The 19,806-nt window shown below is 38.0% G+C and overlaps 1 protein-coding gene across 1 annotated transcript; it reads left to right on the top strand.

The window, feature by feature from the left end:
- Positions 1–1,882: 1,882 nt before the first annotated feature.
- LOC136257759 (tripartite motif-containing protein 2-like) lies at positions 1,883–17,674 on the top strand. The gene is made up of 2 exons (XM_066051065.1): positions 1,883–2,022; positions 15,205–17,674. The coding sequence occupies exon 2, from the start codon at positions 15,211–15,213 to the stop codon at positions 17,386–17,388; it is 2,178 nt and encodes a 725-aa protein (XP_065907137.1). The 5' UTR covers positions 1,883–2,022; positions 15,205–15,210; the 3' UTR covers positions 17,389–17,674.
- Positions 17,675–19,806: the final 2,132 nt, after the last annotated feature.

The raw sequence follows: 19,806 nt of genomic DNA, 5'->3' as shown, positions 1-19,806 counted from the left end.
AAGTTTTCCTCTACACCAACGTCTTCAAAGCTTTATAGAGAACGAACGGAAGCAGGTAGCGATTTGTAACCACAAACTTGGAGTTGCCAGATGATGAGCGCTTAATTTCGTTAAAGTTCCGTGTCGATACATGCTTTGGTTGTTGAGTTCTTACGGGCGTTGGAGACAGACCGAGACAGACAGACAGCTTTTCAGCTTTATATATATAGATAATGTGTTTTATACGTATGTCCGACCAGAGGCTCCAACTCTCACGCCCTAGGCGTGTTTCTCACGATTTGGCCTTCAATCTAATGCTCTCATGCCCAACCGGCATTTGTATTCTCACGCCTACAAGTAATCCTCACTCCGAATTTTCCAATGCTGACTGCTTCACTCAAGGCTTCCAGAGGCTAAGAAGGTTGCGGCGTGAAGTTCAGTGATTGTTTTTATTTTATTAATTTTTTTTGTTTAGCAAACAATAATAATTTATGTCAATAAGTTTAATACAAGAAAAGGTCTTCACGTTCAAACAGTGGGCAGGGAGGCAAACTCTGTCCAATCTTGTGATGAAGGAATTGTTGCCATCACAGAAGCAGCATTGCCATGCTGAACATCGATAGCAACCTTCTGAATTAAAAATTGGGTTGCCCTATTATCACCAGACTGTTCCATTACCCGGGAACCAATCCATCCCACTAATGAGCATGCACATGATCCCCAAGCACCCAGGGTCTCAACACATAGAGGGGAGAAGTGAAATGATGATGTTTTTATTCCCGGAATTTTGTTGCTGCAAGATAGCTACAACCTGTGTGGAAATGATTAGAAGCTAGGTAGCTATTTGAGCTGGCAAGACATCTCGTAGATGCAGAAAATTGTTATTGAAGTGTGTACTCCAGCGGATCACGTCAGCCGGTCACGATTGTCATGGAAATCATAATTTAATGTACAGTAGCTAGCACACACGCCTTGCAGTTATTAATATTTTACACTTGTAGCTAGTAATACACTAGTCACAACTTCTCAATGGTGTATATAATGTGCAAACACTTTCAAATATAACTAGCACAAGGGGCCATACTATTATAATGTCATGACATCCTGAAGTGCTGGTTATAATATAAAAAAAGAATTGCATGTGTGCGGCTGAAGGACTGTATCTCCATTGTTCACCTTTGTGAAAAATCTCACTCCCAAGAGAGATCCAAGGTTGGAGTCTCTGTATGTCCTGACATGTAAAACACACACATACATTCATTTTGTGGTTGTTGTGTTCTTGCAGTGTTTTGTGTTGTCTCCTTTGTTAATAATGATTATTGATGTATATAATTTTTTTGTTTTGTTTATAAGGCCACTCCTAGAAAATTCATTGTTTCCCATTTCCCGCCCACATGCAGATTCTCTTCCCGCATGGTCATTCATTATTGCTGTCAACTGAACATTTTATTCATTATTCAGTTATCCTGTGATTGCATAGTTTAGCATTCAGAAAGCCCATGCATTTAGCTAGCTTTTCACTGTTCAGGTTCTTAGTTTATACCTCTACTGTATTCTTACCTGTAAGTTAGTTATGAATTTCGAAAATTAGTGGAAATATCTATAGTGAATAATGGATAATGAAGCGCCCGCCCGCATGTATTTTTGAGGTCAATGAAATGGGAAACAAGGAATTTACCTGAAGTGGCCTAATAATCTTCTATAGCTACCACGAGAGGTAGCCGGCACAATATCAACTTGTTTAGTAATCATTATTGATGTTTATAATAATCTTCTACCACAAGCTTGTTAAGAGCAGATATGTGCGGTTGACAATTAAAAGCTACCGTTATCAGTGTATGCTACCGTTATCAGTGTATGCTACTCCTGTCTAGTGTCCGTTCACGTGATGTATGTGGGGGAGGCCCTCCAAAATTATGCACGTGATTACCCCGCAGGAACTCCTTAGTTGAGGCTTGAGCGTGAAGTTACAACAGATCAAGATCAAGAGAAGCCGTTGAGCTTGACTTTGAAAGTTTCGCTTCCACAAAGTGTGCATCACAGGTAATTGTACATTAAGTCACACTAGTAGCTATATATACCGGCTATAAAATACCCCCTGGATTGGAAAAACGCTGCGCGTCCATAGACTTTGTACAACAGAACCAGTGTCCTTAGACCTCAACAAAATTTAATCTTATTACAGTGGCATTAACGACTTTATTTTGTAACGAGAATGCTGACTTTGTGGTGTTATGATAATTGTAAGTTTGACCACTTCGCGTCACTTTGGTTAGAAGTCTTACAATGGCGGATTACGTGCTGTCAGGGGGAAGCACATTCTTGGCTAGCTGTGGGTACTATCACAAGGCGTAGATAATATATATCTTACCTATGCACAAGGTTAAATATGCTATAAGGCTCTTAACTGGTAAAGTAGATAATATAAACTGAATAGCTTCAGATAAATACTGAATATGCCTTCCCACAACTTATTGCATATTGAAAATAGCCATTGGGATTGTGCACCTAATGAAATTTACTAATTTTAGCGGAATTCCGCATTGCTACCGACATGGTGAGGTCAAAAACGCATGAGGAACCCACTAAAAGTTGGCTTAGGAAACATAGTGTCTTTTTATATAGGCCTACAGAAACTATAATAAATTAAAGCCATTCTAAACTAAGTTACTCACGCGGCACTATTCTCAAAGCGGGTCTCCTTAACTTTTGTCTTTAAACTGAATGGCCCTCTCTAGGGCAACAACTCTTCATATAATTCCCTCGAATTACTGAAGTATTATTCATGTACACAATGTTTCAGATTGTTTTTTGTATTTAGACTAATTAGTTTAAGGTGAATTCCCATAGTCTTGGTAACAAGTGAATCCCACAATATATAACTCATTGGGCAAAATGACGAACCAGGATCAGAAACTGTGCTGGGCCCATGTATCTGCTGCAGCTACAGCCATGAAAATTAGGTGGAGTATTCCTTAGAGGTGTGCGAGTAAATAACAGACAGTTTTTGTGGGTACCACTACGTAATATTGTGGGCGCTTCGAAAGTACACAAAAATCACTGTGTTTTTACACCATTTTAAGCATTTTGCGTATTTTGGGGACATGTCCCTTTCAATATTATTGTATTGGTTATTAACCAAATAATATCAATATGGGCAGGTTTTTGAGATAGTATTTTTGGCAAAATGGGAAGCACATTAATGTACTCCATGATTCTAAACAGTATTCCTACACAATTTATACCATGAAGACATTAAATAATGCTCTGTAGACTGGTCTGCATAGGCAAGCAAGATATTTTTTAGATAGGAGGGCTCTAGTTTGGTGTTGAAGAGTAAAAAAAAAGTCAACACCTAAGAGCAGCTGCCCTCCACAAAATAATATAGATTGTATCACTGATAAAGCACATAAAATCCTTATTTACAACTTCATAGTTTGCTACACTGCTTCTCTACTGCTTTATTAGAGTAACTGATTGCTCTATTAGAGTATATCAATCTTTTCTGAATTTACAATCATAAAATCGCAAGGGGAGCTCCAGCCCCCCTTTCCCCCCAGTTGCTATGCTTATGGTCTCAGTGCAAATGGGATAGCATACAGAGCTTCAGTGTTTTCCTTGAATGTTTTATTTATTTATTTTTTTTTTATAACAGATGCGAGATTACAGAATGGCTAGCAAACACAAAAAAGCAAAAATTAACTCTACTACTAAAATTACACTACTACTACTACTAACTAAGGGTAAAGGGGGTTGTCATCATCAAACCCCTGCAGAGCCCAATATCTAAGGATCATTCTAGCATTGTTAGTCCATAAGACATTAGACAGTTGCTGGAGGAGATTTTTTTCCTTGCTAACTTGGGAGGAACACCCGACTACGAGGGGTGGTTCGGTCAGCAATAATGTTTAAAGATTGTAAAGCAAATGGGGTCCAGACTCCAAAAGTTTCCACTACTAAGGGAATAAAATCTGCTCCCACCTTCACTATAGTGCCAGATGTTTCTCATCCTTGAATGTGTCCAAACCATTATTATTAACAATTTTTGTCAAATGACAAGGGTATGAACCATACACGTATTTTGCCCTGTACACGTATGGAGCATCCCATACGCGTATGGAGCAGATCACTTGTCCCATACGCATGTGGGATGCCCATACTTGTATGGGGCAGCTTTTAAGGATACGGGATATTTTAAAATGTGTGGGCGGAACAAATTACAGAACCTGCTCTAGGGATAAATAATTTCACCAACTGTGTTGTGAAAGTAATACAACTGTTTGTACTTGTTTGTTTATACTGCAGAACAACAACTGTTCTTGGGTGTGTGGTCCACGATAGAACGATATTTTTCAAAAACATGCTGCCAATATCCAGACTAACAGATTACTGAATCCCTATAATTTTGACACAAGTAACTAAGCAACTAAAATATCTAGGTCCTGTGGAAGCGATATTTTGAGTTACTGTTTGTGAAGACATTATATTAAACTTTTTAGTAGTTTCTTTGAGTGAAACAAGTTCTTTGAAAGCTTGTATCTTTATCACTGGGAAGAAATATGCCAAAAACGGTTCCACAGGACCTAATAAATTTAATGTACAGTATCACCATGCCCCAGAACTGCCCATAGAGCCTACAGCTTTTGCTGTATTTGGCGGTTGAAAAACATGGTAGTGACAGCTGGAGCTAAGCAATGCTACAACAACTTGTAGTGTTCACCTGCCTCAAACTACACTGTAGTGACATAAAAACATTAAATATGAAGGGCTTTGCGGTTGAAAAACATGGTAGTGACAGCTGGAGCTAAGCAATGCTACAACTTGTAGTGTTCACCTGCCTCAAACTACACTGTAGTGACATAAAAACATTAAATATGAAGGGCTTTGCGGTTGAAAAACATGGTAGTGACAGCTGGAGCTAAGCAATGCTACAACAACTTGTAGTGTTCACCTGCCTCAAACTACACTGTAGTGACATAAAAACATTAAATATGAAGGGCTTTGTGTTCACTTTAAACCTTTCAAGCTGCTAGACTCAGTAGACTGGTTTTATGGTCATCTCAAAAAGTATCGATAGACATTCAAAAATTTGAATGATTGCCTGTGACTATATATACTATAACCTTAATATTATTTCAGTATTATTAGAGTTTTACAATGGCCAGCACTGAAGGTCTGACAGCAACATATGCTGCAACCTTTTGATCATCCTAACCTAGCTCTCCCCTCTATGGCTTGATGGGTTGCTGAGGCCATCCCCAGCTGCATATGATTTAAAGGTGGCATTATTATTATTATTATGGCATTAGTATGATGTGCCTCATACTAACATGATGCAAACTCAGCCGGTGTGGAGGATCTAGGATTTTTGAAAGGGATTTCTGAAATCATAACGTATGCACCAATTTTTTTTGACATCAGTGAATGTTCTATTAGAGTATGTAAATACAGTCTTCATGGATTGCATTTGTATACATAACATTTTCTGAATACTTGTATGTATAGACACTTAGTAAAGTGCTGTATACATCATATGAGCCAATGAATTTACTTTAATAATGAATAACATCAAGAGTTTATAATATATATATATATACTGAGAAGAGTATCCTACTCTCATATACCCCTGTAGAAGGGGTATCGTGACGTTATGATGTAATGCTTCCAAGTTCTCCCGTTTCTCTATTTAATGATGTCATTAATTGAAGATTGAATGCTTGCCTAACAACATTGCTAGCAACCTGACAAATTCAAGTTCTCAGCATTTCTAATCGAACTACAAGCATGTCTTCATGTGTTTAGACAACTGCGTATACTTTTCTTGCTAGGAGGCCATTTGCAAATACGGCATTCCTGAGGGTTGCAAGTATAGCACAGCATTAAAGATTTTTGCACTTTTACAGCTGCTCGTACATCACAAACCACAAAATCTTGTCGTTACGTCAGAACTTCATGATACGCTCTTCTCCAGGAGTATATGAGAGAGTAGGATACTCTCCTCAGTAAATATATAATTATGTGTATTAGTTAAAACACTGCCGCAAGTGCTACACAGGAAATATAGCATGAAAAGAGTGGGCGAGAGACATATAGCACGACGCTAATTTCCCGTATAGCACCAGCGAAGGCAGTGCTTTAAATGGTATAGAGGACTTTCAACTTGAAATAGACACAAGACACACGAAACAATTAGAAACTCATGGAGTAGTGTTATCATCGCTAGAATAGGCATTGCGCCTGTGTTTCACCTGTGTCGCACTATGCTGTGTCTGCATTAGTCATTTTGTGAGTCTAGTCCGTCTTCCCCACAACTAAAAGTTTTTGATTGTGGTACTTTAATAAGCATATTTCTGTGATATTCCTAAGACTTGTCCGTTTATGTGAACAAAATGTAGTAAGAACGTTCGCTACTGCTGACCACAAGCAACCATCATCGAAATCTTCAAGTGTGTCTATAAATTAAATCCAATGGTTTTACTCTTACTGGTTGGGTTGACTGGTCAGCCAGCGCAGTCGGCTATCAGCCTACATTGGCTATCAGCCTACATTGGCTTGGTTGATTGGTTGTACTGGCCAGAATGAGTGATGATTACTCACTCAAAGTAGGCTATCAGCCCACAAAATAGACCTGGCAGTTCTATAACTATACCTGATATAGAACTATGGTCTATTAAAAAGTGTTCTATAACTGCCCAGTATAGAACACTGTACTTGTGCTTGTATGGCAAATATAGAACTTTTTTTTGTTTTGATCCTCCCACACAAAGTTCTTTATATATATATATATCTAATCCAAAACAGCCAAGCTGTAAAAAAAGTGTGCGGCCCTCAGAAAGGCTATGGTGAAAAAAGATGTGAAATCCAAGGTGGCGGCCAAGAAATGGCTGTGATGGTAGGTTAATGGTAAAAATTTTAATAATGACAATTTAGGTAAATTTTGTGAAGTGGCACAAAAATTCACCTGAATTGTCATAAAAATTTTTACCATTAACCTACCATCACAGCCATTTCTTGGCCGCCACCTTGGATTTCACATCTTTTTTCACCATAGCCTTTCTGAGGGCCGCACACTTTTTTTACAGCTTGGCTGTTTTGGATTAGATTTCATTTCTTTTTGTATTTGTGTGATACCCCAAAGCCGGCCTATGGCCAGCTTTGGGACTTTTTTAACCTATGTTTTTTTCTTTACTACAGGAAGAAGAAAAGATGAAGTAGATGTACTTTAAATATTTTATCAGTAAATGTACAAATTATATATACTGTATAATACATATGTGACCGGATTTGTGAAAAGGGGTCTTCCACACACACATCCAATTTGCCAACTTTGACAATTGATAACTTCAGACTGGAAAGAGCTATTGCCTTGATATTTGGGCAGTGGTGAGCACCACTATAGCTGAATACATGGCGAAATTTCAGGTTAATATGTTACTTGAACACTGAGTTATGGTCTCCAACGTTTACGGAATTGGATGTGTGTGGAAGACCCCTTTTCGCAAATCCGGTCACATATATTGATTACAGAAATCTCCATGGTGGTTTCTTTGTAACTGAACACTCTACAAGGTGACTTCTTCTAATTGCTCTCTCTACAGGGTGAATTGTTTGTAGCTGAACTCTCTACATGGTGGTTTCTTTGTAGCTGAACTCTCTACAAGGTAATTTCTTCTAGCTGATCTCTCTACAGGGAGATTTGTTTGTAGCTGAACTATCTACAAGGTAACTTCTTATAGCTGATCTCTTTACAGGGTGATTTGTTCGTAGTTGAATTCTGTACAGGTGATTTGTTTGCAGCTGAGCTCTTTACAAAATGGTTTCTTTGTAGCTGAACTTTCTCCAAGGTAACTTCTTCTAACTGATCTTTCTACAGGGTGATTTGTTTGTAGCTGAACTATCTACAAGGTAATTTCTTCTAGCTGATCTCTCTACAGGGTGATTTGTTTGTAGCTGAGCTATTTACAGAATGGTTTCTTTGTAGCTGAACTCTCTACAGGGTGATTTGTTTGTAGCTGAAATCCCTACAAGGTAACTTCTTCTAGCTGATCTCTCTACAGGGTGATTTGTTTGTAGCTGAACTCTCTACAGGTGATTTGTTTGTAGCTGAACTCTCTACAAGGCGATACTTCTAGGTGATCTCTCTACAGGATTCCTTGTTTCTAACTGAACTCTCAACAGGGTGATCTGTTCATAGCTGAACTTTCTACTGGGTGATTTGTTTGCAGCTGAACTCTCTAAATGGTGGTTTCTTTGTAGCTGAACTCTCTACAACGTGACTTCTTCTAGCTGAACTCTCTACAAGGTGACTTGTTTCTAGCTGATCTCTCTACAGGGTGACTTGTTTCTAGCTGAACTCTCTACAGGTGATTTGTTTGTAGCTGAACTCTCTACATGGCGGTTTCGTTGTAGCTGAACTCTCTACAAGGTAACTTCTTCTAGCTGATCTTTTTACACTGCATATTTGTTTGTAGCTGAGTTCTCTACAGGGTGATTTGTTTGCAGCTGAACTCTCTACATGGGAGTTTCATTGTAGCTGAACTCTCTACAATGTGACTTCTTCTAGCTGAACTCTCTACAGGGTGACTTGAACTCTCTACAGGTGATTTGTTTGCAGCTGAACTCTCTACATGGTGGTTTCTTTGTAGCTGAACTCTCTACAAGGTAACTTCTTCTAGCCGATCTTTCTACAAGGTGATTGAGTTTTTTGCAGCTGAACTCTTTACATGGTGGTTGCTTTGTAGCTGAACTCTCTAAAAGGTGACTTCTTCTAGCTGAACTCTCTACAGGATGATTTGTTTGCAGCTGAACTCTCTACGTGGTAGTTTCTTTGTAGCTGAACTCTCTACAACGTGACTTCTTCTAGCTGAACTCTCTACAGGGTGACTTGTTTTTAGCTGATCTCTCTACAGGGTGACTTGTTTCTAGCTGAACTCTCTACATGGTAACTTCTTCTAGCTGATCTTTCTACAGGGTGATTTGTTTGTAGCTGAATTCTCCACAGGGCAATTTGTTTGCAGCTAAACTGCTGAACTCTCTACAATGTAACTTCTTCTAGCTGAACTCTCTACGGATGGCTTGTTTCTAGCTGATACCTCTACAGGGTGACTTGAGTTCTCTACAGGGTGATTTGTTTGCAGCTGAACTCTACATGGTAGTTTCTTTGTAGCTCTACAATGTGAGTTATTCTAGCTGAACTCTCTACAAGGTGACTTGTTTCTAGCTGATCTCTCTACAGGGTGACTTGTTTCTAGCTGAACTCTCTACAGGTGATTTGTTTGCAGCTGAACTCTCTACATGGTTTATTTCTTTGTAACTGAACTCCCTGCAAGGTGACTTCTTCTAGCTGATCTCTCTACAGGGAGATTTGTTTGTAGCTTAACTCTCTACAGGTGATTTGTTTGTAGCTGAACTCTCTACAGGGTGATTTGTTTGTAGCTGATCTCTATACAGGTTACTTATTTCTAACTGATCTCTTGAATTCTGTTCAGGGTGACTGCTCTATTAGGATGACTGCTCTATTAGAGTATCTCGATCTCGCACTTGCTACACCAAGTTGGATTTCGTGTTATAACTCCGTGGCTTTAAGTCTGATTCTTCTACACCATTGAAGAACCTTTCTAAGATGATAACTCCATCTGTACAGCGATTTTCAAAGCATTACCCCAAGTGGTTTATCTGGTAGGCGTGGCAAGCATAATAATAATAATAATAATAATAATAAAATAAAAAAATTAAAAATTAGCTAATCTCGATTGCGTAATTGTTACACACTGTTGATTTTTTCGCTGTATCTTCCTGGTTTTTAGCTCGATTTCTTTCAAACCACAAAAGGTTTGAGGTTCAATAGTTAACCTATTCACCCACCGATTTTCAGCTTCTTCCCATACGCGGTTTACCCTGTAGGCGTGACAACATATTGGTGTTATTTTTCGTGCATAATCGCTCATAACTCTTTGCCTGTTTATGGTATTCCAGCCAAAGTTGGTACCTAGATGCGCCTTTATACCCCCCTTCTGTGTGCCACATTTCAAGGCAATCGGATAACGCGTTCGCGTTTTATAGCAGTTTTTGTAAGTGTGCGAAAAGAGGAAGAAAAATAAGAAGAAAAAAAAAAACGAAGAAACTAAGCCAATTTTTGAAGTCGCATATCTCAGGAATGCCTGAAGCGATTTCGCTCAAATTTGGAATGTGGAGTACTGAAGTTGGAGGGAATGTACACAGCAAAATTCGTCTTGTTTCATCAAGGCAGCACAGTGCTACGGAGGTGCGAAAATTGCGTTTTCTTTCTTCCTGTCAATATACTCACGGGGTTGCGCGCCGGCTTCTTGGGTCGCACGACACACTACCGTGTGTCTTGATATATATATATTATGAACTCTTGATAACTTTTAAGAAACCAAGTATGTCATACCTGTCTCATTGAGTGGTATCAAGAGTATGTAATAGTAACCAAGAGTATTGAACAGGTGTATTACCCTGTGATTAATGATTGCATAAAGTAACACAAATATTTCAGTAATTTTTTGTTTATATTGCCATTAAGGGTTGCTGTATTTAGTCCAATTCGGCCACTAAACCAAGCGAAAACATGATAGCGTTAAAGGGAATTGCCTAGTGGTAAAGTCTGGCACTGCCAAGTGGATCCCTGAAGGTATGGCAACACGCTCATTTGTGCAACCGTTGTTTTAGCGAGCTGGAGTTATCTTGGATCCTTACTACACTTTTCTAGTACAATGATTGTTAAATACTTGGTTGAATTACACGGAAAACTGGTACCTTTGCCATGCACGCATTTCAAATTATCATTTCACGTAAACGAACAATTACCGAAATATCTATGTTACTTTATGCAATCATTAATCACAGGCTAATACACTGTTCAACACACTTGGTTTCTATTATATACTCTTGGTGATATGAATATACTTTGCAGTTGTAAGAATTTCATTCCCTGAATAAGCAACTACAGTGGAACCTCGATTATCCGAACTAATTGGGGGGAAAGGGTGTTCAGATAATCGAAAGTACGTAAGATCGAACATCCATACATTTATATACTGAGCTTTGCTCAACTACTCTAATAAAGCATACACTTTTTGACAAAATACCCTAATTGAGCAGTCGATTTGGTGTTCGGATAATTGAGAGTTTGGTTAATCGGTGTTCGGATAATCGAGGTTCCACTGTAGCTGACTACTAAATTGGCAATATAGAAGTTTACGATAACAATTATTTTGCAACTCTCTAATAAAGCAGTCAGCCAGATTTGGATTAATTTTTTACAGTGAGCAGTAATCACTTGATGAAAAATTGAGGGGTTTGCATTGAAGATAATCATTATGTGTACTGTATGAGCTAATGAATTCCCTTTAATAATGAACCATATTAAAGAAAATCAAGAAAAGGCTTAATGTCACATATTATGATACGAAAGTAATTTGCAGTTGTATGTATTTCATTGGCAACTGATCAACTATTAAAGATATCTCTAGACATCAATTATCTCTCAGTAATCCTTTCTCTGTTATATGATAGAAAAATTTTCAAACACTAATAAAGCAGTCTGTCAATTTTTGTATTGAATTGTCTCATATGATGGATAGCTAACAAAAGTTCTGAGGAAACCCATGAGATTCTAGAAGATTTTAGCAACCTTTAGATACTGAACATTTAGCTAATTTGTGGCAATGGCTCAAATCTTACTTAAAGTACCGAACTCATGCAGTGTGTCAAAATCGGAAAATACTGTTCAGACCAGCAATGTTCTCTCAGGAGTACCACATGGTAGTGTCTGTGTGGCCACTATTATTTGTCATTGTTTATCAATGATTTTCCAGCATGTATTAAATTGCTCTTCAATTCCTTTTCTGCTTGCTGATGATACTATGTGCCTGCAGTTTATCAACTCATCCAATGACATGACCAACTACAAGAGGACATTAACAACATCTCACCCTGGAGCTGCAACACTAATATTCTTTTCAACGAAGCTGATTCCTTGGTATTACTTTTACTGACAACCTCCAATGGTCAGAGCACTATAAGATATTGCAGCAAAAGCCTACCAAACCCTGAGACTTCTCTATCATATATACATTTAGGACAAACAATATCCTAGTGAAAAATAATTATGCATTTCCTTAGTCAGATATCAGTTTCTCAGCTGTAGAGACCATGCACAGGACATATCCTCACATTGGAATGTACACATACCACTAATGTGTACATATGAACTCAATGAATAATGTTTCTAGTAAAGTGCCTTAAACAGCCATCTGATCATTAGCTACCATCCATCAGCAACATTATTTACTTGTAATTCATTCATGCACACACTGTATCCATATCTGTAGTTTAATTTCAGGACCGTCAAGTCCTTTAGACTTTCAGCTTTCATGTTGTGAAGTTTTAATAAATATTTTTAGGCTGTGAAATAAACTAACTGTAGAGTGAGAGTTGTACTAAGCTGTAGCCTGACTGTTCTATTAGAGTGACTATTCTATAATAGAATATCTCGATCATTTTTTAATAAGTAAAGTGTTGTTGGGGGGTTTATTAGCTATAATGGATACTAATTAAATGCATATAGCTATGTGTATAGTATAGTAGCTTTTCCATGATAAATTGCTAACACAGCTCTCTACCAGAATTGCTACTCAGCTAAGTTTGAAAGAACCAGGATTCTGTTGAAACCAAAGACACCCATCTATATCCGTCACTGAAACTGTCAGGACTCGAGTAGCTCTGTAGCTATAGCTAGCTGGTTAACTACAAGGTTTAAAAATGTATTTTTGTCATCTCCTGAAGGATTTAGCTAATAGATTGATTTAAGCTAGTGACCCATACACATATAGGCACCCTGTACGCGTATAGGTATCCCATACATGTATAGGGAGCCTGTATAGATGTACACGTATGGGATAGCCTATACGTGTATCGGACAAATGCGAATGCGTATGGGTCACCACAGTTATGTAGTGTTGGGGCAGTCAGCACAATCTTACAACAAAGGTAACAATGCACAAGTGTACAATACAGTTGTCTAATTATTCAAACGTCATTACTCTAATAAATGCCTAGCATTACATAATATCTATTTAACCTAACTATACAATCCTTGTTACAGTTACACAGAAGGCTGGGCCTGTAAATATGCTCTCCACAAGTAACAGAACAAACGATACAAGGGCAATACACTAATACAATAGCAATACAAGTAAACAGAAAAAGATACTAGAAGAATACACTAACACAAAACAACACAAAAGAAATGCAAAACAACAGTTAAAAAAAGAAATCGTCTGAGGGCAGCACAGAATGGATTTATATTGGTTATCTGTAAGATAGGTGCAGGCATATTGCTCCACAGAAAAGGTGAATTAATGAAAAAAGAGTAATGGTAAGGATTGATGGTGGATGTTGAGATGTGTAGTGCTGCTGGATTTGAAGGATGTCTGTTTATTGTAGAGAAATATTGTGAAAACGAAATTTCTGATTGATGATTTAAGATGTGAAGTTAACAGATGGTAAGGTTGATTTGTTTCTGATGTAATGGCTGCCACTCCAATTGGACCATCAGGATTCCACCGACTTCTACACACCCATCTAGCAGCCCTATGCTGAACACTTTCTATTTAGCATCACCAGATGAATGAAGGTACCACACAGGAGAGGCATACTCCAGGATGGGATGGACAATACAATTGTAGACAGCAGCTTTGACTGAAGCAGAGCATGTATACAGAGAATGCTGAAGAACATTTAAGTATCTAGTCGCCTTTGCAGTAATAAACTTAACATGATCTGACCATTTGAGATGGGAATTAATGTAAACACCTATCACATCTCGTCTTCTTTAGTTTCTACCGTTCGCGCAATAAAGAGCCAATTTGCCCCAAAAGTCGCTGTGGGCTTCCAAAGCATCTTTAGAAAGAACCCTTTACCAGTGGTGAGTCTTGTTTTCTCCCAGAGAAACTTGTCTTAATTGTTATTGAAGGGACGTGGGGGGTGCGAAACCAGCCTGTGACCAGTGGCGCTTACTGTAGTTTCCAATCCAGAGGGTATGTTATCTATGCTTATAACTAAGCTGGTACTCATTGAATGATCAGTAGAACTGTAGTGCCGATCAAATCATGTGTAAACACCCGCGTGAGACATGCAAGCCTGTCAAGTCACATGCATTCAGCCTTTTTCTCACATGCACACAGTCATCAACCTCATAAGTCTCCTAAGCAGTGGGTACTCGGTGCAAGCAACAAATCCACAAGGTGTGCATCATTTAGAGTAATAGGTACTGTTTTCATGTGATCCGTAGACTAAAAATAGATGTTACCGCTATCACGTGAACATAGGCTCTGATCATTACTGCAGAAGGCTGAGTTTACATCATGCTAACCACACTGAAGTCTACGCTGTCACGGTGATTCAAATGATGCAAACTTCAGAGTACTAGTACACGTTTTAGTACCATGGGACGGGGGTAAGGGCAGGGACCAGTTTGTATCATCTGAGTGGTAGGTTACAACCTGAAATTTTGTAGTCACCTCTGAAATAATTTCCTTAAGTTTTTGTACATTTTGCAACATGACAATAAAAAAAATGTAACAGGAACTAAATTTAGTTGTTGATTTCTAATTTGGGATACAATGATGGGCAATACTAGGATTTTGATCTGATCCGATATTCAGTACTTAAAGGTACACTGAAATGGTAAAATACACTTTGGCTGATAGGTTGGTGGCTTGGTGCATGTGATTTAGTGAGATTTTGTATTGTTTAGTTGTTAAACACCAATTGTCACTTGCCAGAATTGGCGATTTCTCACACAAAAAGAGGTATAGGCGTTTCACCAGACCCATTCAGAGGGGGCACTTATAATCTCTAATCAATAAGCGCCACCCTGGAGAATGGATCTGAGACTAATATATACCAGTGCTGTAGAATAAATGCCAATAGAGGAAAACATTAGTGGAGCAAGCAGGTGGCAGCAGGAAAGACTTTAAAGTCAAATTTTGTCAATGCCAAACTCTTTTAATGACTATAATGTGATAGATGCTCTAAATGGCTGAATTTGTGTCTTCCGCACACATTCAATTGATTAACTTTGTTTCAAAGTAAAATATTCTTTGACCCATGCCCTATGATATGGCTCACAAATTTGCTACTTTACTGTAATCTGTTTACTGTTATCATGTGTATAATATTTTGTTGTTTTTCACATTGTAGTGAACAATGTCAGCAGTGGAGGTGAAGAAATTAACTTGTCCAGTGTGTTATCAATTGTTCAACAATCCCAAGTATCTGCCTTGTTATCATTCCTACTGTGAAGGATGTCTGGAGAAGATGCAAGTACAATCCAAGATCATCTGTCCTGAGTGTAGGAAGGAAGCTAAGGTTCCTGCAAGAGGAGTGAAGGAATTTGCTACCAATTTCTTCATCAACCGACTAGTTGATGATTTGATTCTGAAGAAGAAAGTGGCTGGGGAAGAGAAAGTCAATTGTGACAGTTGCAATGAAAAAGATCCTGTAGTATCATTTTGCCCTGACTGTAACTCCTTTCTCTGCCATGCTTGTAATGACTTTCACAAACGTAGCAAGATGTTTTCCAGTCATGGCATGGTACCATTAACTGAATTGAAATCAAACAAAGATGTACCAATACAAGCTAAACCAATAGTACCACTTTGCAAGGATCATGATGAACAACTTAAGTACTATTGTGAGACATGTGATGAACTGGTATGTATGTACTGTACAACGAAAACACACAGTGGCCACAATCATGACTCATTGAAAAACATGGCCAGTAAGCACCGGTCTCAGTTAAAAAAGGTCACCACTCCAATAGAAGAAATGATCCAAGATCTGTCTGGTGCACATGACAACATTGATAAGGTGTTGAAGAAGATAAGAAAACAAGGTGATGAAGTGAACAAGAAAATTGATCAACATTATGATGAATTGGTTGAAAAGCTGATGAAGCAGAAAGATCAGATGAAGCAACAAGTACATGACACAGTGTCACAGAAAGAGAAGGCACTTACAACACAACTTGATGAAGTGGATTCAACACAAGCTGAACTTGTGAGCATGAAGGAACTGAATGATGCTCTAGAGAAGAGCTCTGACCAAGAAGCATTGTCTGCAAAGAAACAAGTGATTGATGGTATGCAGCAACTGACTGAGAAGTACAAGAAACTGAAACATCCTGTACAATCAGTCTCAATTGAGTTTACACCTAGTAAAGATCCTTTTCCACAATTTGGTTCTTTCTCTGCTATTGCAAGCCTACGTACTTCCGTGGTTGCTAGTCTTCCACAATCCATCATTGTAGGTAGAAAGGTAGAAGTCATGATCATCACCAAGGATAGCAATGGAGATCATTGTTCCACAGGAGGTCACATGGTATTTGTCCAGTTAAAATCATTTACAGACAATGTGACTGTTGGGGAGGTGAGGGATAACAATGATGGTAGTTATGTGGCTTCATTTGTAGGTAAGCAAGTTGGAGAGACAAAGTTACATGTGTCCATAAATGGTGAGGAAATTAGGGGAAGTCCCTACAGCATTGTGGTTAGGAATTACAAAGCTCTTAACCTGCCAAACAAGATAGTGAATAATAATGGTAGCATGGGTGAAACGTGGGGAGTTGCATTTGGTAGAAATGGAGTATGGGCAGTAGCTGACCGTTCCCATCATTGTGTGTATGTATTTGATGGTCAGGAGAAATTAGTTAGGAAGGTTGTTAGCAGTGGTAGTAATACTGGTCAATTCAGTCATCCTCATGGTGTTGCATTTGATAACGACAATCACTTGTATGTGGCTGATAGTAGTAACCACAGTGTACAGAAGTTTTATGACAATGGTAACTACTTGCTACAGTTTGGAGGTCATGGTTCAGGTGATAGTCAACTAGCCAATCCATATGGTATCACAACACATAATGGTAGGGTATATGTTGCTGATAACGGTAACCATCGTATATCAGTGTTCCAGTACAACGGCCAGTTTTGCATTTCTTTTGGTTCTGATCAGTTAGGTGGTCCCTATGATGTAGCAGTTAATGTCAATAATCAGTTGCTTGTTGCTGACTGTAATAATCACTGCATAGTCACTTTTACTCTTGATGGTCAATATGTAAGCAAGTTTGGTACACAAGGATCTAATAGGGGTCAGTTGAAGAGTCCATATAGTCTTGCCACTGATGTGAATGGCTTCATCTTAGTTAGTGATGGCAATCATCGTGTGTCTGTCTTTGACCATGTTGGTAACTTCATTCATTGCTTTGGATCTAAGGGATCTGCTAATGGTAAGTATATTTATCCTTATTACGTTGCTCTTAGTCCTAATGGTAGCATCTATGTTAGTGACTGCTACAACGAAAGGATTCAGATCTTTACCAACTACTGACCTTGTAACAAAAATAATGTGTTTATTATTTTACAGGAAGTGAAGTGACTATGTAAACTACACTAGTAGTGTAACAACACTAACACTGTTGTGTTGTGCTATTTTATTTTGTTTATTGTTTGTGGTTATAATATTCCAATTTTTGTAGCTAGGTTACCTTTATGTGTAATTTATTCTGGTTGTTATAGTTACCATCTTGTACAACACTACACTAAATAATATTGTAATAATCACATTATTGTTTGTATTAGAGTACCACTTTTTATTGATACTTCCGATACAAGTATATGTACTGAAATTATCTGCCGATTCTGATACCGATGCTATAAAATAGCTAGACCATAAATTTAGTTTAGTTCTAGTGTACTGGAACTAGAATTAAGTTGCTGTTACTAAACCTAGATACCCCTTGTTTTAAATATGTCATAAATAAAGGAACAAGTGGATGCCACTTTATGGAATGGCTATCAGAAATAGCTTTCCTCTGCTGTTCCCAAAGGAGATATTGAAATGTAGCTATGTCACTGTGGTTGGTGGGTCTGGTGGACATTTTCTGTGATATCTGCAATGATCTGTTTCATAGTGTTGCACCGATATCCAAATTAGCCGATTATTCTGATAACCAATTTAGATGCTAGATTTTTATAGTATTAGTTAAAGTTTTAGTTAGGTGTAGGCGAACCTCCCTTGTTTCCCTACTTTTTTCTATGATCCCTAATCGACCTTAAAATTCCTACTTTTCCTTAAAACTTGTTTGTTTACTTTTTGTAACATTATTATGACTGATGAGCCTGTGTATACTGCTTCAAAAGAAAGGATGGCACCAGGGGTAAACCGGTTTTTGTCTGAACACGCACCGCAGCTATCAATTACTGTACTGACTAAAAGTGAAGTGGCCATTGCGCTGCTTTGTTCAGCTGAAGAACAATAGAAGTGCCTCTGCAATCAATCCAGTCACCGTGAACCGAGAATATGGACAATTTGCTTGCCCCAACTATCAATAACTGACTCAAAAGTGAAGTGGCTATTATGCTTCACTTTCACCAGCATTACAAACAAAGAACAGTATTAGAAGCACCTCTGCAATCAATCTATAGTTACCATATAAAATACAGATAATTCCTGTTTATGGGAAGCCATGCATCACGCTACTGTGAATTGACACCTTGGGACTGTCAGCAAAAAGAAATGGGACACAAATGAGAACAAAGGTAAGTTCATGATGTGTGCATTGTATGTACAGTGGTATGCCAAAGGCACATCTTGGGATGAAGCAACATCGAACAGTGAAGCAAATTATTTTAGTCCGTAGCCTTAGCCATTATCGAATTACGCTTGCCTGAAGACATCAAGTATAATTGAATTCCAAAAATTTTGTAACAATATATTGGAAGCATTTAGAGTTGTATTGGAGACCAATACTACCAAGGTGCATGCCAGGATGGTATTATGAAGCTGGTTTTGGGTGATATTTTGTGGTCAGAAAAACCTAAACGTCCATAATCCCTAATATATAGTACTACCATATTGCATGATTTAAATTCTTAAGTTAGCTAAGTTTTGCTTGAAAACATTGCAGTAGTAACTTCATTAAAGCTGATGATTATTTGATATCTTCATATATATATAGCAAAGCACTTTTAGTTGGCAATGCTTTAAAAGCTTTTATATTGATAGTGCGTGTATAGTGAATAATTAGCTATGTGTTCAAGTGTTACTACAATATTAATATAGCATAGCAAAGTACTTTTTTTTAAACAAGCAACAATTTTTATAATTGTAGGTGCTAAGCATTTTTAGTTTTAGTTAGTTGTATTCGTGATAAGTACTTTTAGTTTTAGTTTCAATTATTTTTAAACATTAAGTAATAATTTTAGTATAAGTTTCAATGTAAAAATTGAGGCACTTTTGGTTTTAGTTTTACGTCTTGAAAAAATCATAAAAACTTCAGTTTTAGTTTCAGATAACCAAAAGTATAAGCCCCAACTAAAACTAGGTTTTAGTTAACTAAAACTAGGTTTTAGTTAACTAAAACAACACTAGTAGCTGTATAATAACACGTATATTTATGGTTGCGTTTCTACTGGTTGTGAATACAGGGCTGTGCTGGCTCTTGAGTGGCTGATATGCAGCAAGAATCACACAGAGAATGTTGAGCCAATGATGATATGAGGCCATCCACCTGTGCACCACTAATTCTCGTCACAAGCCAAATCCTTCACAAGGTCAGAAGCCATCATTCAAGCTCACCACACCACCCAGAAAAGACATATGTTAATACCAGCCTTGAGCAGTTTGAGTAATGCTTAGGTTCAAAACTAGACAATAGTATGGCAGTGTAGCTATCCACTGGTGGTGTTAGTTTGATTTTGTGTGATGTGTGATTTGGAAAGTTTTCCCAAAATCCAGTCACAATTA

The sequence above is a fragment of the Dysidea avara genome, chromosome 6, assembly GCF_963678975.1.
Source record: "Dysidea avara chromosome 6, odDysAvar1.4, whole genome shotgun sequence".
NCBI lineage: Eukaryota > Metazoa > Porifera > Demospongiae > Dictyoceratida > Dysideidae > Dysidea > Dysidea avara.
Note: the sequence above shows the minus strand (reverse complement) of the source record. Positions and strands in the feature narration are given on the sequence as shown.